Below are 19,820 nucleotides of genomic sequence, written 5' to 3'. Positions count from 1 at the left end.
GGAGTTTAAAAACACAGTGGAGCTCTTTCTGCGTCACCTCATGACATCACAAGGTGGTGGTGTGAAACACGTGCGAATGAAACAAAACAAAACTCCAGGTCTGTTTGTGAAGAGGAAACGACGAAAAGAGTAAATCAGAGCCTCAAAAATGTAAAATTACAACATTTACGTTTCAAAATAACCAGTAAATGACAACAGATAAATAAACAAACAAACTCTTACCGATTATGAAGAGGATTTCCACCAGGATGTCGCTGACGGTGGGCGGGTTTCGAGCCGAAGCGACCCCGTCCTCGCGGATCTCGACGGCGGTGAAGCAGACGTTGTACGGGACGGTGATGGCCACGTAGAAAGTGGCGAGGAGGATGAGCCAGTCCCAGCCGGCCTTGAACGCACCGTAATGTAAAAGAATGAGACGGGACTTCTGCACGTCGGCCACTTTATACTCCGGGACGGGGTTGGCGTTCGCCGTCAGGACGCTCTGACCACGACAAGACCAGAGACGGACACAAAGACAGAAGAGACAGTTTTTATGGTTTTAAATAAAGGTGAGTGTAAATTATCCCCTCAAACGTTTTAACTGCATAAAACTGACCTAAAAACAAACTAAACCAGGACTAAACCAAGTCTAAACCAGGACTAAACCAGGACTAAAACAAGACTAAAACAAGTCTAAACCAGGACTAAACCAAGACTAAACCAAGACTAAACCAGGACTAAACCAAGACTAAAACAAGTCTAAACCAGGACTAAACCAAGACTAAAACAAGTCTAAACCAGGACTAAACCAGGACTAAAACAAGACTAAAACAAGTCTAAACCAGGAGCGAACCAGAATTATACCAGCAGGACTAAACCAGGACTGAACCAGGACTAAACCAAGACTAAAACAAGATTAAACCAGGACTAAACCAGGACTAAACCAGGTCTGAAACAGTGGGACTAAACCAGAAGTAAACCAGGATTAAACCAGGACTAAACAAGGCCTAAACCAGGACTGAACCAGGACCGAACCAGGACTAAACCAGGAATAAACCAGCTCCAAACCAGGACTAAACCAGGACTAAAACCAGGACTGAACCAGGACTAAACCAAGTCTAAACCAGGAGTAAACCAGAAGTGAACTGAGACTAAACCAGATCCAAACCAGGACTAAACCAGGACTAAACAAGGCCTAAACCAGGACTGGACCAGGACTAAACCAGAAACTGAACCAGGTCTAAACCAGATCTAAGCCAGGTCTAAACCAGGACCAAACCAGGACCGAACTAGGTCTAAACCAGACTAAACCAGGAACTAAACTAAACTAAACAAGTCTAAACCAGGACTAAACCAGCAGGACTAAACCAGGACTAAACTAGAACTAAACACGTCTAAACCAGGACTAAACCAGGTCTAAACCAAGACTAAAACAAGTCTAAACCAGGACTAAACCAGGACTAAACCAAGACTAAAACAAGTCTAAACCAGGACTAAACCAAGACTAAAACAAGTCTAAAACCAGGACTAAACCAAGACTAAAACAAGTCTAAAACCAGGACTAAACCAAGACTAAACCAAGACTAAAACAAGTCTAAACCAGGACTAAACCAGGACTAAACCAAGACTAAAACAAGTCTAAACCAGGACTAAACCAAGACTAAAACAAGTCTAAACCAGGACTAAACCAAGACTAAAACAAGTCTAAACCAGGACTAAACCAGGACTAAAACAAGTCTAAAACAAGTCTAAACCAGGAGCGAACCAGAATTATACCAGCAGGACTAAACCAGGACTGAACCAGGACTAAACCAAGACTAAAACAAGATTAAACCAGGACTAAACCAGGACTAAACCAGGTCTGAAACAGTGGGACTAAACCAGAAGTAAACCAGGATTAAACCAGGACTAAACAAGGCCTAAACCAGGACTGAACCAGGACTAAACCAGGTCTAAACCAGGAATAAACCAGCTCCAAACCAGGACTAAACAAGGCCTAAACCAGGACTGAACCAGGACTAAACCAGGTCTAAACCAGGAGTAAATCAGAAGTGAACTGAGACTAAACCAGATCCAAACCAGGACTAAACAAGGACTAAACAAGGCCTAAACCAGGACTGGACCAGGACTAAACCAGAACTGAACCAGGTCTAAACCAGATCTAAGCCAGGTCTAAACCAGGACTAAACCAAGACTAAACCAAGACTAAACCAGGGCCAACTAGGTCTAAACCAGGACTAAACCAGCAGGACTAAACCAGGACTAAACTAGAACTAAACACGTCTAAACCAGGACTAAACCAGGTCTAAACCAGGACTAAACCAGGTCTAAACCAGGACTACTCTTGGACTTGAGAGAGAGTGAACCCTGAGTCTGTGGCGCAGGGCGTCTGCAGCCTGTGATCAGGCGACAGCTGTGGCGGTTTCGCCCTGTGGGGCACGAACCTTTAGCCCGCGGTTTTCCGACGGTCTACACGGACGCCTCCGAGCTCGTCACGGTAACTGGAACCATAACGAAGCGACGCGAGATCTACTGTTCTAGATCTATGACAGATATAAACTAAATATGAAGCTGCCAGAAAAGGTAGAAGTGTCACTGGAAGAAGATTTCAGTCATTAAAACGTGAAAATTAAATCACAGTTGTAATTCTCGTCCTGAAATTGGATCGGATTTTACCTTAAATTGTCCAGCTCCGGTGTGAAATGTGTTTTGTTTTGTATTCTCGTCACTTGAACGCTCCGACTTCAGAGCTTTTGTTTTGGCTTTTGATCATCATTTTAAAGATTTTTCTTATCTGAAGCAACACATCCGTCACGGCGAAGACCGAACCACCGACCCGACTACAAATACACCACCAGAACTTCTGAGGGCTTTGATTTAGTTTTTATTTTAAACTTTTGACTTCTACTACAATTTCTCAGACTTCTATCATGCTTTATTTGAGTTTTAATTTCGAGTATTAAGGAAAAACGCTAAATATATCAGCGTATATAGAGACAGTTGTTTAAGATAGAAAACCAGTTTTAACCCTGATGCCCTCCCTGTCTGACCCAACTCTTTTTGTAGATCCAAATTAAGGATTAGCCCAAATTTAAAGTCTCTGTACCCAATTTTTCTGACTTAAAAATGTAAAAAAAAAAACTAAATAATTAAAAACACAGCTGTAGAAGTGCTGTATCTTCCCACTCTGGCATTTAAACTAATATACTGGGAAAACACTTAGGCTCTGGAGTGTTTGATTTTAGATTTTTTTTTTTTCATCAGCCATCAATAAAAAAAAAAAAAAATAAAAAAAAAAAAAAAAAAAGAATCAACAAATGACACACGATTTGTTGTTCCCTCCTCAAAAACAGAGCTGGATTTTTGGAGTTTTGATGATAAAACTTACAACATAAATCAGAAAATCCCGTAATATAAATTTTTTACACAATTAATCCGACACAAAACGAACAAATGAAGTCTCGGGGTAAATTTAAATTATGTAAATCACACACTTAAAACACTTAGGCTCTAGAGTGTTTGAGTTTAGATTTTTTTTTTCATCAGTCACATCAACAGTAAAAAAATAAATAAATAAATAAAAAATACTATGAAAAAAAAACAATTTTTTATTTTTTTTTTAATTTTTTTGAGTTGTTGAAAAAAAAAAAAAAAGATTAAAAGGCAAGATTTTTTTTTTGGGGGGGGGGCTATGATGAAAAAAAAAACAAAAAACTAAATGACGTACCTGTTTTTTTTGTTTTTTTTTTATTAGTTTAACTAGTCTAGTGTAGCTTAGCAAAAATATTGAAATATCAATATATCGTATCGTTTAATGTGACAATACAGTATCAATACTGTTGGCTGATGTATCGATATATCGCAAAGAGAATTTTTTGGTTTATTTGGGAGGAGAAAACTCGTTTATGCGACACATTTGACATTTTCACTGTTTTGATGATTAAAATATTGAACTTTGCACAAGAAGAAGTGATTTAACAAAGACTCGATTTAGACTTTATTTTTTATTGAACCGTATCGAATCGATTTGAACTATATCGTATTGAATTGTAAGATTACTGTATCGAGATATGTATCGTATCGGCAACTTCTTACTACTAACTAATAAAAACAACAATCTTGATAGAAATTTGGAAACAAGCTGCTCTATAAAGTCATAAAAAGTTATAATTTAATTAACCGCGCAATCGAAAAATCAGTCGATAGATCAATTGATTAATCGAAAAATTTGTTGTTAGATTAATCGATGAGAAAATACTCGTTAGTTGCAAGTTCTTCCTCACTTCCCTTCTGCATTCAGACCATTTAAATGATTCACCACGACGACTTTATTAGAGCTTTTCACGATTTTCAGATCAGAGTTTTGCCGTAACCTTAAAACTAACAACAACTATCATGCTAACCTTACACTTCCTGATTTTCCAGCACGTTATAATTAGTAGTTAGTAATTATTTTAACCTCCAGAGCTGTTTTATCGTATATCTGTTCAGATGCCGTCCAGAGTCTTTAATTCAGAACGTGAGGTACGAGCGAGAGGCAGGATTTCAAACCCCCTCTCGGTCTTTAATGGTCCTTTATTAAGTTATCGTTTTAGCATAATTTAATCTCGTCCTCAAATGAAAACGTGGCAGTCGTTTAATTTGAAGCCTGATCCGTCTGAGTTCAGAAACGTTCGGCGCTTCGTTGTGATGTGATTATGTAAAACAGCCTCGAGTCTCCACACGAACACGACGGGTTTATTATTATTAAACGAACAATTTACATCTGATTAAACGAGACGCAAAAATAGAAACAGGAATTACAGGAGGATTTTTGTAGTAGTAGTTGTAGTAAAAAATTTAGCAGCAAAAACTTCTACAGATCAAAGAATCTCCATGAATGTCCAGTAGTCCTGGTTTGGCGCTGGTTTAGTCCTAATTTAGTCCCAGTTCAATCATTGTTTAGTCCTGTTTTAGTCCTGGTTTAGTCCTGGTTTAGTCCTGTTAGTCCTGTTTTAGTCCTGGTTTAGATCTGGTTTAGATCTGGTTTAATCCTGGTTCAGTTCTGGTTTAGTCCTGGTTCAGTAGTGTTTTTAGTCCTGTTGTAGTCCTGTTTTAGACCTGGTTTAGTCCCGGTTTAGTCCCGGTTCAGTCCCGGTTCAGTCCTGTTTTAGACCTGGTTCAGTCCTGGTTCAGTCCTGGTTTAGTCCTACTTTAGTCCTTGTTTAGTCCTGGTTTAGTCCTGTTTTAGACCTGTTTTAGTCCTGGTTTAGTCCTGTTTTAGACCTGTTTTAGACCTGGTTCAGTCCTGGTTCAGTCCTGGTTTAGTCCTACTTTAGTCCTTGTTTAATCCTGGTTTAGTCCTGTTTTAAACCTGTTTTAGTCCTGGTTCAGTCCTGTTTTAGTCCTGTTAACTATCACCTGTTTTCCAGTTTCAGTCCTGGTTTAGTCCTGGTTTAGACCTGGTTTAGTCCTGGTTTAGATCTGGTTTCATCCTCCTGGTTCAGTTCTGGTTCAGTCTGTATACGGCACATCTTCACTCGCTGATACTGTGAAAAATCTTTGTTTTGATACACATTACTACTCCTACTACTACTAATACTACTACTACTACTACTACTAATACTGCTACTGCTACTATTACTACTACTATTACTACTTCTACTACTACTACTACTACTACTACTACTCTACTACTACTATCACTGCTGCTGTTCCCTGTTGTGTCTTACGTTGTTGATCTTGAGTTTGCTCTTGTTCTTCTCTTGTTTCTGGAGGTGTCCTGACAGTTGGTACAGAACGGCTCGACTCCTGCGTCTCTCCGCGCTGAAGCCCGTCGGACGAGTGACGCGGTGGATCTGAAGACCCGTCTCCTCGTCTGGAAAACACCAACGTGACGAGAGAACAAGAGAGCACTGTTTAAAACTACAAACTCCATTTTAATACCAATTCCAACACCGCGATGATAATAAAAACCCACTGTCTTCAGACAACAGAATGTGATTTTCCACATTAAATAGTAGAACTTTCTTTTCTATTCCTCCATCCATTCAATTTCTTCCGCTTATCCGGGGTCGGGTCGGGGCAACAGCGTCTAAACAGGGACTCCCAGACTTCCTTCACCCCAGACACTTCCTCCAGCTCCTCCAGTGGGACCTGAGGTGTTCCCAGGCCAGTCCAGAGACATAGTCCCTCCAGTGTGTCCTGGGTCTTCCCCGGGGCCTCCTCCTGGTGGGACATGAACACCTCCTGAGGGACACGTCCAGGAGACACCAGAACAGATGCCCGAGCCTCAGCTGGCTCCTCTCAACGTGAAGGAGCAGCGGCTCTACTCCAAGCTATTCCTATGTGTCCTTATATCTGTGTGATCCCTCAGTGGTCCAGGTAGGTTCCGTAGTGGTCCATGTATTTTTCATACATAAGACACACTGAGCAGCTAGAGTGGAGCAGATCAGAGCTGGATCAAACAATTATAAAACGTTTTTTAAGACAACTGAAGGATTTTGAGCTGACAAAGTTTATGATATAAAAATAGGTAAAAATCGACACAAAATCCGACCGTCAGCCGAACATGAGCAGTTTGTGATTACGTTATGCTCTATGAGAAAAATCTTGTCCCAGCCCATGGGATTTTTTCTGCTGTAGCACCAGTGAGTGTCACTACATCAGCTGAAGGCAACTACAAGCAGTAACACCCTCCAGTTATTTCAACAGATCCATGGTTTGACTAAACGACACGACTACAGTAGTCGTAATGCTCCGACAATCCATCAAAAGGTGAGGTGCGGTCGTAGTTTACCAAAGACGCACTAAAACATTTTGACAGATTTTTGAGCACCGTGTATCACATAAAATCAGTTCGAGGTCGGTAACACAACCAGAATTAATACATAAGGTGCACAAGATTATATATTTCTCTATTTTTGAGAAAATTAAAGGATTTTAAGTGCACTTTATTGTCCGAAAAATATGGTATTCAGTATTTTACCATGTAAACCAACTGAGAACACCTTCTCCTTTGCAATGACGACCTGACCAAGAGGCACAAACAGAAAACACTCACACATCAGCCAGAACATGAAAAAGTGAATAGAGACGTGAGACAGTGAAACATTTTCAGAATAAAGATATAAAAGTGTTAAAAGCATGTGCAATGATCCAGTCAAATACAGTATAAATATAGTTTATGTTCTCTTATTTTTGTTCAGCTCAAGATCATTCTAAAGCTTCATTTCTGTCCCAAACCAGGTCTAAAAGTGGACTAAAAACAAGAAATGATCCAAAAGAGGTTAGAAAAATGAACCAAATGGACTCCAAAATTGCAAAAGCACAAACCCTGAGAAACCCTGATCTCTCCAATCCATTCAACCCACTACAGATAACGAGATTACTTCCCAAAACTGCAGTACACAATAAAATTTAAATAACCTTTTTATGCATGTATTTATTCTTTGGACTCCAAGCTCACGGATAATGAATAGAAAAGGTCTGGGATGTGAATAAAAGCAGGTAGGAGCTGTTCTGTTTCAGCCGATACCAACGTCTATAAAGCGTTTCTATTAAAGTGCTGCTGTGTGCGACGGAGCGAGGCCCAGCTGCCGGCGTTTCTGATGAATTATGGTGAAATAAAAGCGTTTGTGCGCGTCGCGTGGCTCTCACCCGTCTCCGATTCGTTGGCGTGGTCCTCGGTTTTGTTTTCGGTGATGTCTTTGTGCGAGACGAGGAACAGCACCACCTCGCTCTTCTCGTTTTTGATGGGAACGATGTCCAAGAGGCACCAGAACTTACAACCTGAAGAGGAAAAGACGAGACGAGACTTTTTAAGACGTGATAAAGGTCTGATCCAGAGATATAAAAGATCTCGTGTTCAGAACTAAACCAGGACTAAACCAGGACTAAACCAGGATTAAACCAGAACTAAACCAAGGACTAAACCAGGACTAAACCAGGTCTAAACCAGGACTAAAACAAGACCAAAACGGGGATAAACCAAGATTAAACCAGGACTGAACCTAGGACTAAACCAGGTCTAAAACAGGACCAAAACAGGTCTAAACTGGGACTAAACCAGAACTGAACCCAAGACTGAACCAAGAGGATTAAACCAGGACTAAAACAGGACTGAACCAGAACTAAAACAGGACTAAGCCAGTACTAAACCAGGACTGAACCAGGACTAAATCAGGACTGAATCATGACTGAACCAGGACGGAACCCAGGAGGAATACACCAGGTCTAAATCAACTAAACCAGGTCTAAACCAGTACTGAACCAGAACTAAACCGGGACTGAACCCAGGACTGAACTCAGGACTAAACCAGAAGGACTAAATCAGGTCTAAACCAGGACACAACCAGAACTACACCAGGATTGAACCTGGACTAAACCAGGACTGAACCCAGGACTGAACACAAGACTGAACCTCGATGACTGAACTAGGTCTAAACCAGGACTAAAACAGGACTGAACCAGGACTAAACCAGGATTAAACTAGGTCTAAACCAGGATTAAAACAGGACTGAACCAGGACTAAACCAGGATTAAACCAAGACTAATCTTCTTATGTCTAATTATTACTTCGTCTTTGGGAAACACTGATTTAAAGCGGCGTTACCCTTGTCCTGGTTTAGACCTGATGTAGTCCTGATTTAGTCTTAGTTTAGTTCTGGTTTAGTCCTGGTTTAGATCAATTACCTCTATTAACCAAACCAAGTCAGAATTAAAACCACGTGAAAGCCCAGGTTAAAGTCTTACCGCTCTTTTTGTACAGAATGATCTCGGTCTTAAACTCTTTTCGTTCGTCCAGGGCTTTCTGCATCTGGGAGGTCAGGTTTTCGCTGGTCTCGCCGCCGTACAGGAAGTGACACATGCAACTTTTCTGCATGAGCTCCCCGCGAGCGAAGCCGGTGAGCTCGCAGAAGCCGTCGGAGCAGTAGACGATGGGGTAGAGACTCTGCACCTGCGCGTTCCCCAGCACGAAGTTACTGTCTGTGGAGAGACGAGACCGAGAGCTCAGGGTTAGGTTTGGTGTTAGTGCAGGTTTTACACATCAGCCGTTCATGTTTGAGTCATTTAGTGATCTCTCCCGGGCCCTATTCGAACCCTCCTTACGGTTAGTTGTAAGATTCTGTTCAATATTCCACTCTGGAACACTGGAAAAAAAAATATACAAAAACATGATACAAAACTGTACACTACAACTGACATGTAATGTGATCGCTCAAAGAGCAAGAGGGAAAAAAAAAAAATCGGAAATGAAACGTATTAAAATGTTGTTTTGGGTGAATACAGCGTTTTAAAAACAATAAAAGGAACATGGTGATATAAATATGTTCTTAACACTCCACTACTTTATCAATGTTGTGTTGTTTTACCAAACTTAAAAGGTTATTTTAACTGTCAAAACTGATTTAAACTAATAATTTATGAATGATGAGGACCGAAATCAGGTCACTTATCTTTTGTTTTACTCTCTAGGATCACTATAAACGTTTATTCTGTGGGTTTAACCATTACATTTACATTAGCCGCTAGTTTAACTAATGTAACACATTTAGAGCAGTGGCCTAAATTAAATTCATTTTACTTCAACAAGAATTATCCCCCTTTGTTGTTTATAAAAAATAAAATAACCAAAAAGAAAGTAAATAACGAAACAAAGGATAATAAAAGTTAAGTCTTCTGTTTATTTCTACGAAGAGAGACTGCCAGTGAACTATAAAGACTGTACACAAAGCGCACACTTTTCTTGCTTTTATGGAGACGTCTTACAAAGGGTTACACCCTTATCATCAGAAGGTCCACTAGTCAGAAAATCATGACCTCTTCTATTGGTTTGTCAGCAACATTTCTCTTGAACAATTGAATGTATATTTGATGAAAGCAACAGGGAATAATCCCTGGATATCAGGGAAGAATTAGTAAACTTTTGGATCTATAACAATTAAAAATGCCTGCAACATCAACATTTTTAGAGATATTGACAGGAAAACACATAATCATGTATAACAGCATTAGCTAAGACCAGCATTACTTAATGTGTTGGTTTACAAACCCACCAATGTTATATTCAAAGAAAAAGATTTAAAATAAAATTGAAATGAAGGTTGTAGAGCTCGAATTACTGAACATTTTGCAAGTTGTTGCCTGAAAATCAGACAATTATTCACCCTGTTCCACTTAAGACAGACATTTCCACCCAAATCATTATTTCCTCAAAAAATTTTGCTGCATTTTAAGGGTTTAATATATTTATTACTTTTAATATTTACTTTTTAAAATATTTAAAACTTGAAATACAATTTCATTTGTAATAATTTGTAACACGACCTGAATATGGATTTTCTGACTAGAGGCTCTTCTGATGATGAGGCTGAACCCCCTTACAGAGTAATAAGTGAAACTACCCTGTACGTTTGGAGAGTAAAATAAATACAAGTGTATATATATAATATATATATATATATATATATATATATATATATATATATATATATATAATCTTCTGTTTGTGTAATAAGACCGTCATAATATCACATGTTCAGCTCAAGTTCACAGTCTCTGTTACGTGTTCAAAATAAAGTTTAAAAAAGTACATTTGACGTCTATCAAAGTGCTTGTGGACGGACAAATACTTACAAAGATGTAAGTTTTCCAAGATTCAAAGGTTTAGAGCACATGGAGCGAGTTTAAGAGACACTTTCAGACCTCAACCTGCGTTAGCTTTAGCGTCGTTAGCTCCGTTAGCTCCGTTAGCTTTAGCCTCGTTTGTAAACACGTCAAAGATCCTCTGTGAAACTGACGAGTGCTCACTCTGTAATGAAAATAAAACGATCCTTAAAGGTGAAGATGTCTCACTCTGACGATTTTAGCTCAAATCTTTTTTAATAGTTTATAAAAATGAAAAGAACATATTTATATTTTATATTTACCAAGTATGAACGTATTTATAACTTATTAACCTCATGAAATATTAATGCATTTTATCCACAATGCCTAAACCAGGACTAAACCAGGACTAAAACCAGGTCTAAACTAGATCTAAACCAGGTCTAAAACAGCTCTAAATTCAGGTCTAAACCAGAACTAAAACCAGGTTTAAACTAGATCTAAACCAGGTCTAAAACCAGGTCTAAACCATCCTAGTCTTTGCTACTCTACAGTAAATCAAGTAATCCAAAGTATTCAGATTACATTACTCACTTTAAGTAATTTAATGGATTATGTTACAAACTACATTTTGGGGTATGTAATCTGTAATCTGTAGGGGATTACATTTTAAAAGTGACCTTCCCAGCACTGACTAAAGGTAAAAGGAGCTGTTAAAACTGTTGAAAATTACCACCTCATGACATCACAAGGTGGACCAGAGCGTTTTAAGCTTTGGAGATGTAAACAGACTCATAAAAAGAGTTACTCAAACGTGTGTGAACGAAACAAACACAACTCCAGCTCTGTTTGTGAGGAGGAAATGACGTTATGTTTCTGTGTTCGCCGACGGAGACGAAACAAAAAAACAAAACAAAACATGAGATTTTTTTTTTTTTTTTTTTTGATAAAACAGGATCCGGTGCCGTCTGAATGTCAAAGCAGCTGCGCGTCCTCGAGAGCTTCACCCACAGCGCGGCGCGGCTGTCAGACGCCGTGTCGACATGTGAGAGGAAACAGAATGTAAATCTCGGGCGCAGGTCTCTGGGGGTTTTGTTGTAAAATGGTCCTGAAGGAGGTTCAAGGTTCTGCCCCAAACTCGGCAACATCCAAGATCCAACTCAAAACTAAAGGACCGCAGGTTTTTAAAGTATCAGCGTTTGAAGTACTACAAGATCAGGGAACGGTTTAGTCCTGGTTTCTGTATTTAGTCCTGGGTTAGTCCTGGTTTAGTCCTGGTTTAGTCCTGGTTTCTGTATTTAGTCCTGGTTTAGTCCTGGTTTCTGTATTTAGTCCTGGTTTAGTCCTGGTTTAGTCCTGTTTAGTCCTGGTTTAGTCCTGGTTTCTGTATTTAGTCCTGGTTTAGTCCTGGTTTCTGTATTTAGTCCTGGTTTAGTCCTGGTTTCTGTATTTAGTCCTGGTTTAGTCCTGGTTTCTGTATTTAGTCCTGGTTTAGTCCTGGTTTAGTCCTTGTTTAGTCCTGGTTTAGTCCTGGTTTCTGTATTTAGTCCTGGTTTAGTCCTGGTTTAGTCCTGGTTTAGTCCTGGTTTAGTCCTGGTTTCTGTATTTAGTCCTGGTTTAGTCCTGGTTTCTGTATTTAGTCCTGGTTTAGTCCTGGTTTCTGTATTTAGTCCTGGTTTAGTCCTGGTTTAGTCCTTGTTTAGTCCTGGTTTCTGTATTTAGTCCTGGTTTAGTCCTGGTTTCTGTATTTAGTCCTGGTTTAGTCCTGGTTTAGTCCTGGTTTCTGTATTTAGTCCTGGTTTAGTCCTGGTTTTAGTCCTTGTTTAGTCCTGTTTTGTATTTAGTCCTGGTTTTCTGTATTAGTCCTGGTTTAGTCCTGGTTTCTGTATTTAGTCCTGGTTTAGTCCTGGTTTTTCTGTATTTAGTCCTGGTTTAGTCCTGGTTTCTGTATTTAGTCCTGGTTTAGTCCTTGTTTAGTCCTGGTTTCTGTATTTAGTCCTGGTTTAGTCCTGGTTTAGTCCTTGTTTAGTCCTGGTTTCTGTATTTAGTCCTGGTTTAGTCCTGGTTTCTGTATTTAGTCCTGGTTTAGTCCTGGTTTAGTCCTGGTTTAGTCCTGGTTTCTGTATTTAGTCCTGGTTTAGTCCTGGTTTAGTCCTGGTTTCTGTATTTAGTCCTGGTTTAGTCCTGGTTTCTGTATTTAGTCCTGGTTTAGTCCTGGTTTCTGTATTTAGTCCTGGTTTAGTCCTGGTTTAGTCCTTGTTTAGTCCTGGTTTCTGTATTTAGTCCTGGTTTATCTGTTTTGGTTTAGTCTGGTTTAGTCCTGGTTTCTGTATTTAGTCCTGGTTTAGTCCTGGTTTAGTCCTTGTTTAGTCCTGGTTTCTGTATTTAGTCCTGGTTTTTGTATTTAGTCCTGGTTTAGTCCTGGTTTCTGTATTTAGTCCTGGTTTAGTCCTGTTTTCTGTATTTAGTCCTGGTTTAGTCCTGGTTTCTGTATTCAGTCCTGGTTTAGTCCTTGTTTAGTCCTGGTTTCTGTATTTAGTCCTGGTTTAGTCCTGGTTTAGTCCTGGTTTCTGTATTTAGTCCTGGTTTAGTCCTGGTTTCTGTTTTAGTCCTGGTTTAGTCCTGGTTTCTGTATTTAGTCCTGGTTTAGTCCTGGTTTCTGTATTTAGTCCTGGTTTAGTCCTGGTTTGTATTTAGTCCTGGTTTAGTCCTGTTTAGTCCTTGTTTAGTCCTGTTTCTGTATTTAGTCCTGGTTTAGTCCTGGTTTAGTCTGGTTCCTGGTTTAGTCTTGTTTAGTCCTGGTTTCTGTATTTAGTCCTGGTTTAGTCCTGGTTTAGTCCTTGTTTAGTCCTGGTTTAGTCCTGGTTTCTGTATTTAGTCCTGGTTTATTCTTGGTTTAGTCCTGGTTTGGTTCTGGTTTTGATTTGGTTTGGTCCTGGTCTAGTCCAGGTTCAGTGTTAGTTTAGTCTAGGTTTAGTTCTGTTTTAGTCCTGGTTTAGTCCTGGATTTGACTTGGTTTAGTTCTGGTTTGGTCCTGGTGTAATCCTGGTTCAGTCTTAGTTTTGTCTAGGTTTAATAGTCCTGTTTTTTTCTTGGTTTAGTTCTGGTTTAGTCCTGGTTTAGTCCTGGTTTCTGTATTTAGTCCTGGTTTGGTTCTAGTTTGGTTTCAGTTTAGTCCTGGTCTAGCTCCGTTTCAGTTCTGGTTTAGTCCCAGATTTGACTTGGTTTGGTCCTGGTTTGGTTCTGGTTTGGTCCTGGTTTAGTCCTGGTTCAGTTTTAGTTTAGTTTAGGTTTAGTAGTCCTGGTTTATTCTTGGTTTAGTTCTGGTTTAGTCCTCATTACTGTATTTAGCCATGGTTTGGTTCTGGTTTGGTCCTAGTTTAGTCCAGGTTCAGTCTCAGTTTAGTCTAGATTTAGTAGTCCTGGTTTGGTCCTGGTTTAGTCCTGGTTTAGTCTTAGTTGGTCCGCCCAGATATTTTTAGTTCTAAATACAGTCTGAACCAGGACTAACCAGGACCAAAACAGGACCAAACCTGGACTAAACCTGGACTAAACCAAATTTAAATCAGGATGAAACCAGGACTAAAGCAGGACTGAACCAATAAGAAAAGAGGATCAAAACAAGACCAAACTAAAGCAAAACTAACCTAAACTAAACTAGAACTAAACCAGGACTTAACCAGGACTAAACCAGGACTTAACCAGGACTAAACCGAGTCTAAACAGGAGGATGAGATGTGAGAGTTTCGTTAGTTTCTTGTTTTAGTTTTTCCTTTGGGATCAGCTGCTGAAACTTTCATCTGAGTCCAATCAAAGTTTGACGAGACTCCATCACAAAACCACAAACTCTGCAGTTTTTAAAGATCCACAATTTTCTCCACAAACATTAAAATCTCTCGTCTTCTTGTGCATAAAAACGTGTAACCGTCTAGAGCTGAAAAAGTCTTGTTTGCAGAACAGGTCCGATTTAAAGTCCGAAGTCTTTGCCTGATTCTCAGAACCAACGGGTCTCGGTCTGGACCTGAGCTTCAAACAGGTGCAGCTCCACAACAACAAAAATAAAACTGAAGCAGGTGAAGCAGCTGCTGCCTCTTCTGCAGCTCAGGTTTTTATTTTAATCAGCCTAGAGAGTTAGTCCTGGTTTAGTCCTGGTTTAGTCCTGGTTTAGTCCTGGTTTAGTCCTGGTTTAGTCCTGGTTTAGTCCTGGTTTAGCCTTTATTTAATCCTGATTTAGTCTAGGTTTAATAGTCCTGTTTTAGTCTTTGATTAGTCCTGGTTTAGACTTTGTTTAGTCCTTGTTTAGTCCTGCTTTAGACCCGGTTTAGACCTGGTTTAGACCCTGGTTTAGTCCTGGTTTAGACCTGGTTTAATCAGAGTTCAGTCCTGGTTCAGTCAGGGTTTAGACCTGGTTTAGACCTGGTTTAGACCTTGATTTAGACTTGCTTTAGTCCCTGGTTCAGTCTTGCTTTATTCCTGTTTGGTTCAGTCCCTGTTTTAGTCCTGTTTTAGTCCTGGTTTAGATCTGGTTTAGTCCTGGTTTAGCCTTTATTTAGTCCTGGTTTAGTCCTGGTTTAGTCTAGGTTTAGTCTAGGTTTAATAGTCCTGGTTTAGTCCCTGTTAATCCTGGTTTAGTTCTGGTTTAGTCTAGTTTTTAGTCTAGGTCCTTTTTCCTTTTCTCTGGTTTAGTCCCTTTTAAATTTTAGTTCAGTCTGGTTTAGTCTAGGTTTTGTAGTCCTTTTTTTTTTCTGCTTAAATTTTGTTCAGCACTGGTTTAGTTTTTCTGAATACGGTCTAAACCAGGTCTAAACCAGGTAAACCAGGTCTAAACCAGGTCTAAACCAGGTCTAACCAGGTAAACCAGGTCTAAACCAGGTCTAAACCAGGACTAAACCAGGACTAAACCAGGTCTAAACCAGGTCTAAACCAGGTCTAAACTCCCAGGACTGGTAAACTTCTAAACCAAGGCTAAACCAGGACTCAGGTAAACCAGGTCTCCAGGTGGTTTCTAAACCAGGTTCCCAAGTCGTTTAAATTTCTCCTCCACAAACTGAAAACACGAGTCGAGAACATCACACACGTCCACAGAGGATGTGTGTGTGTGTGTTATGTGTGTGTGTGTGTGTGTGTGTGTGTGTGTGTATGTGTGTGTGTGTGTGTGTGTGTGTGTGTTGTGTGTGTGTGTGTGTGTGTGTGTGTGTGTGTGTGTGTGTGTGTGTGTGTGTGTGTGTGTGTGTGTGTGTGTGTGTGTGTGTGTGTGTGTGTATGTGTGTGTGTGTGTGTGTGTGTGTGTGTGTGTGTGTGTGTGTGTGTGTGTGTGTGTGTGTGTGTGTGTGTGTGTGTGTGTGTGTGTGTGTGTGTGTGTGGTTGTGTGTGTGTGTGTGTGTGTGTGTGTGTGTGTGGGTTGTGTTGTGTGTGTGTTGTGTGTTATGTGTGTGTGTGTGTGTGTGTGTGTGTGTGTTGTGTGTGTATGTGTGTGGTGTGTGTATGTGTGTGTGTGTGTGTGTGTTGTGTTCATATTCTGTCAATCACAAACATTCGACTGCAGTAAAACACCTGATACAAAGAAAAAATGAGAGAGAATTTCAGTATTTTTATCCAATTATTCATTACTTAAAATGTCACTTTTTAGTCCTTGATTTAGTCCTATTTTAGTCCTGGTTTAGTCTTGGTTTAATTCAGGTTTAGTTATGTTTAAATATTTGTTTAGACTTGGTTTTGTCCTGGTTTTAAGTCTTTTTTAGTCTTAGTTTAGTTCTGGTTTAGTCCTGATTTAGTCCTGGTTTAATTCAAGTTTAGTTATGTTTAAAATTTGTTTAGACTTGGTTTCGTCCTGGTTTTAAGTCTTAATTTAGTCCTGGTTTAGTCCTGGAGTAATCTGTGTTTCGTCCTTGTTTAGTCTTGGTTTAGTCCTGGTTTAGTCCTGGTTTAGTCCTGGAATATTCCTGTTTTATTGCAGGAATAGTCCTTGTTTAGTTCTAGAGTAGACCTGGTTTAGACCTGGTTTACTTCTGGTTTAGTCCTGGTTTATTCTGGGTTTAGTACTGGTGTAGAACCAAGACTAAACCAGGTCTAAACCAGGACTAAACCAGGACTAAACCAGGTCTAAACCAGGTCTAAACAGGACTGTATTGATTCCTGCAGAGTCTGAGTTTAATCCCTCGAGCTTTAAATTGTCATTGAAATGTAAAACTGAGGAGAGTCTGTGTCCTTCACCAGAACAACACATCCACATCTGCTGCCTCCAGTCAGAGCAGCAAGAAAAGCTCCGCAGTGCAACTTTAAAGCCGGACTAAACCAGGATTACACTTTGAGAACATGAGTCCGGTTCATTAAATCCGGTCCCACTGGTCTGGTCTCTGGTCTCTGGTCTCTGGTCTCTGGTCTGGTCTCTGGTCTCTGGTCTCTGGTCTCTGGTCTGGTCTCTGGTCTCTGGTCTGGTCTCTGGTCTGGTCTGGTCTGGTCTGGTCTGGTCTTTGGTCTCTGTCTTTGGTCTCTGGTCTCTGGTCTGGTCTCTGGTCTTCTGGTCTCTGGTCTCTGGTCTGGTCTCTGGTCTTTGGTCTCTGATCTCTGGTCTTGGTCTTCTGGTCTCTGGTCTCTGGTCTCTGGTCTCTGGTCTGGTCTCTGTCTGGTCTCTGGTCTCTGGTCTCTGGTCTGGTCTGGTCTGGTCTCTGGTCTCTGGTCTCTGGTCTCTGGTCTCTGGTCTCTGGTCTCTGGTCTGGTCTCTGGTCTTTGGTCTTTGTCTTTGTCTTTGGTCTTTGGTCTGGTCTGGTCTGGTCTTTGGTCTCTGGTCTCTGGTCTGGTCTTGGTCTCTGGTCTCTGGTCTCTGGTCTTTGGTCTTGGTCTCTGGTCTCTTGGTCTCTGGTCTCTGGTCTCTGGTCTGGTCTCTGGTCTTGGTCTTTGGTCTTGGTCTTTGGTCTTTGGTCTTTGGTCTTTGGTCTCTGGTCTCTGGTCTTTGGTCTCTGGTCTTTGGTCTCTGGTCTCTGGTCTCTGGTCTTTGGTCTTTGGTCTCTGGTCTTTGGTCTTTGGTCTCTGGTCTCTGGTCTCTGGTCTCTGTGGTCTTGGTCTTTGGTCTGGTCTCTGGTCTCTGGTCTTTGTCTCTCTGTCTTTGGTCTGGTCTTGGTCTTGGTCTGGTCTGGTCTCTGGTCTTTGGTCTCTTGGTCTCTTGGTCTCTTGGTCTCTGGTCTTGGTCTCTGGTCTGTCTTTGGTCTCTCTGGTCTCTGGTCTCTGGTCTCTGGTCTGGTCTGGTCTGGTCTCTGGTCTCTGGTCTCTGGTCTCTGGTCTCTGGTCTTTGGTCTCTGGTCTTTGGTCTCTGGTCTGGTCTCTGTCTCTGGTCTGTCTGGTCTGGTCTGTCTGGTCTCTGGTCTTTGGTCTCTGGTCTCTGGTCTCTGGTCTTTGTCTCTGGTCTCTGGTCTCTGGTCTTTGGTCTTTGGTCTCTGGTCTCTGTCTTTGGTCTCTGGTCTTTGGTCTTGGTCTTGGTCTTGGTCTCTGGTCTTGGTCTTTGGTCTCTGTCTCTGGTCTCTGGTCTCTGGTCTCTGGTCTCTGGTCTCTGGTCTCTGGTCTCTGGTCTCTGGTCTTTCTGGTCTTTGTCTCTGGTCTCTGGTCTGGTCTCTGGTCTCTGGACTCTGGTCTGTCTTTGGTCTGGTCTGGTCTTGGTCTCTGGTCTCTGTCTGGTCTCTGGTCTGGTCTCTGGTCTGGTCTGGTCTCTGGTCTGGTCTCTGGTCTCTGGTCCCTGGTCTGGTCTCTGGTCTCTGGTCTCTGGTCTCTGGTCCCTGGTCTAGTCTGGTCTCTGTCTCTGGTCTGGTCTGTCTCTGGTCTGGTCTCTGTCTGGTTGGTCTGGTTTCTTTGGTCTCGTGGTGTTAATTGCGAGTAGAATCAGTAGAATCAGTAGAATCAGTAGAATCAGTAGAATCAGTAGAATCAGTAGAATCAGCAGAATCAGCAGAATCAGCAGAATCAGTAGAATCAGTAGAATCAGTAGATCAGTAGAATCAGTAGAATCAGAGAATCAGAGAATCAGTAGCAGTAGAATCAGAGAATCAGTGAATCAGGAATCAGCAGAATGATCAGATCGTTATCGCCGTAATGGATTTAAATTTGGAAAGTGTAATTAAGCGCGGACGGTTGCCAGATAAGAAGCAAACGCCGCGTGTGCAGTTCGGGGTTAAAAGGCGACTTCATCCCCGACGACGCGGACACAAAGTCACAAAGAAAATAAACCTGATAAATAAACCTGATTTTTATCGTTTTGGTCTCGTGATCAAAAGTTTACACATGAATAAATAAATAAAAAATGTAAAAATAAACGATAAATGTTCCTATATTTAACAAATCTGACTCTTGTTTTGTTTTTGTTGTTGAGAAATTAAAACAAGGATCAGAAAATAGTGAGTTTAAAGATAAAAACCTGACTGAGGATTTTAGAAACAGATTTGTAATTCCACACGAGTAAAACTGTTCATTCACAAAAAAACACCAAACAAACAAAAATAAAACACACAGAGATTCAACAAATGTAGAACAAAAAACTGATTCAAAAAAATGAAAAGGATTCAGTTAAAAAGAGAAAGACCTGATTTAGTCCTGGTTTAGACCTGGTTTAGTTCTGGTTTAGTCCTGGTTTAGTCTTGTTTAGTTTAGTCCGGTTTAGTCCCGGTTTAGTCCTTTAGTTTAGTCCTGTTTAGTCCTGGGTTAGTCCCAGTCCTGGTTTAGTCCTGGTTTAGTCTTTAGTTTAGTCCTGGTTTAGTCCTGGTTCAGTCCTGGTTTAGTCTTGGTTTAGTCCTGGTTTAGTCCGGTTTAGTCCTGGTTCAGTCAGTCCTGGTTTAGTCCTTTAGTTTAGTCCTGGTTTAGTCCTGGTTTAGTCCTTTTGGTTTAGTCCTGGTTTAGTTCTGGTTTAGTCCTGGTTTAGTCTGGTTTAGTCTTTAGTTTAGTCCTGGTTTAGTCCCGGTTTAGTCCTGGTTTAGTCCTGGTTTAGTCTTTAGTTTAGTCCTGGTTTAGTCCTGGTTTAGTCCTGGTTTAGTCCTGGTTAGTCCTGGTTAGTCCTGGTTTAGTCTTGGTTTAGTCCTTTTAGTCTTGGTTTAGTCTTTAGTTTAGTCCTGGTTTAGTCTTTAGTTTAGTCCTGGTTTAGACACGTATTTAGTCCCGGTTTAGTCCTGGTTTAGTCCTGGTCCGGTTCACTCACGGGTCCCGTCGAAGCGCGTGGCGATCGTGTCCAGGAAGGTGTTCTGCGGCGCGATGAGTCCGCGCATGACCGGCAT

General features: G+C 40.8%; 1 protein-coding gene across 1 annotated transcript in view; it reads right to left on the bottom strand.

Moving 5' to 3' along the window:
• LOC110165690 (potassium voltage-gated channel subfamily H member 8-like) overlaps positions 1–19,820 on the bottom strand; it is a 73,679-nt gene extending 53,859 nt beyond the window's left edge. Inside the window, exons 1-5 of the mRNA XM_055163787.1 lie at positions 19,745–19,820; positions 8,713–8,946; positions 7,618–7,749; positions 5,691–5,836; positions 223–481 (exon numbers count right to left, since the gene is read on the bottom strand). Of these exons, the coding sequence (XP_055019762.1) occupies positions 223–481; positions 5,691–5,836; positions 7,618–7,749; positions 8,713–8,946; positions 19,745–19,820 (847 nt within the window). The remainder of the gene's footprint in view (positions 1–222; positions 482–5,690; positions 5,837–7,617; positions 7,750–8,712; positions 8,947–19,744) is intronic.

Source organism: Boleophthalmus pectinirostris, unplaced genomic scaffold, assembly GCF_026225935.1.
Source record: "Boleophthalmus pectinirostris isolate CB_2022bp ecotype Guang Dong unplaced genomic scaffold, ASM2622593v1 HiC_scaffold_11, whole genome shotgun sequence".
NCBI classification, from domain to species: Eukaryota; Metazoa; Chordata; class Actinopteri; order Gobiiformes; family Gobiidae; genus Boleophthalmus; species Boleophthalmus pectinirostris.
This window is presented reverse-complemented; position numbering and strand designations above follow the sequence as displayed.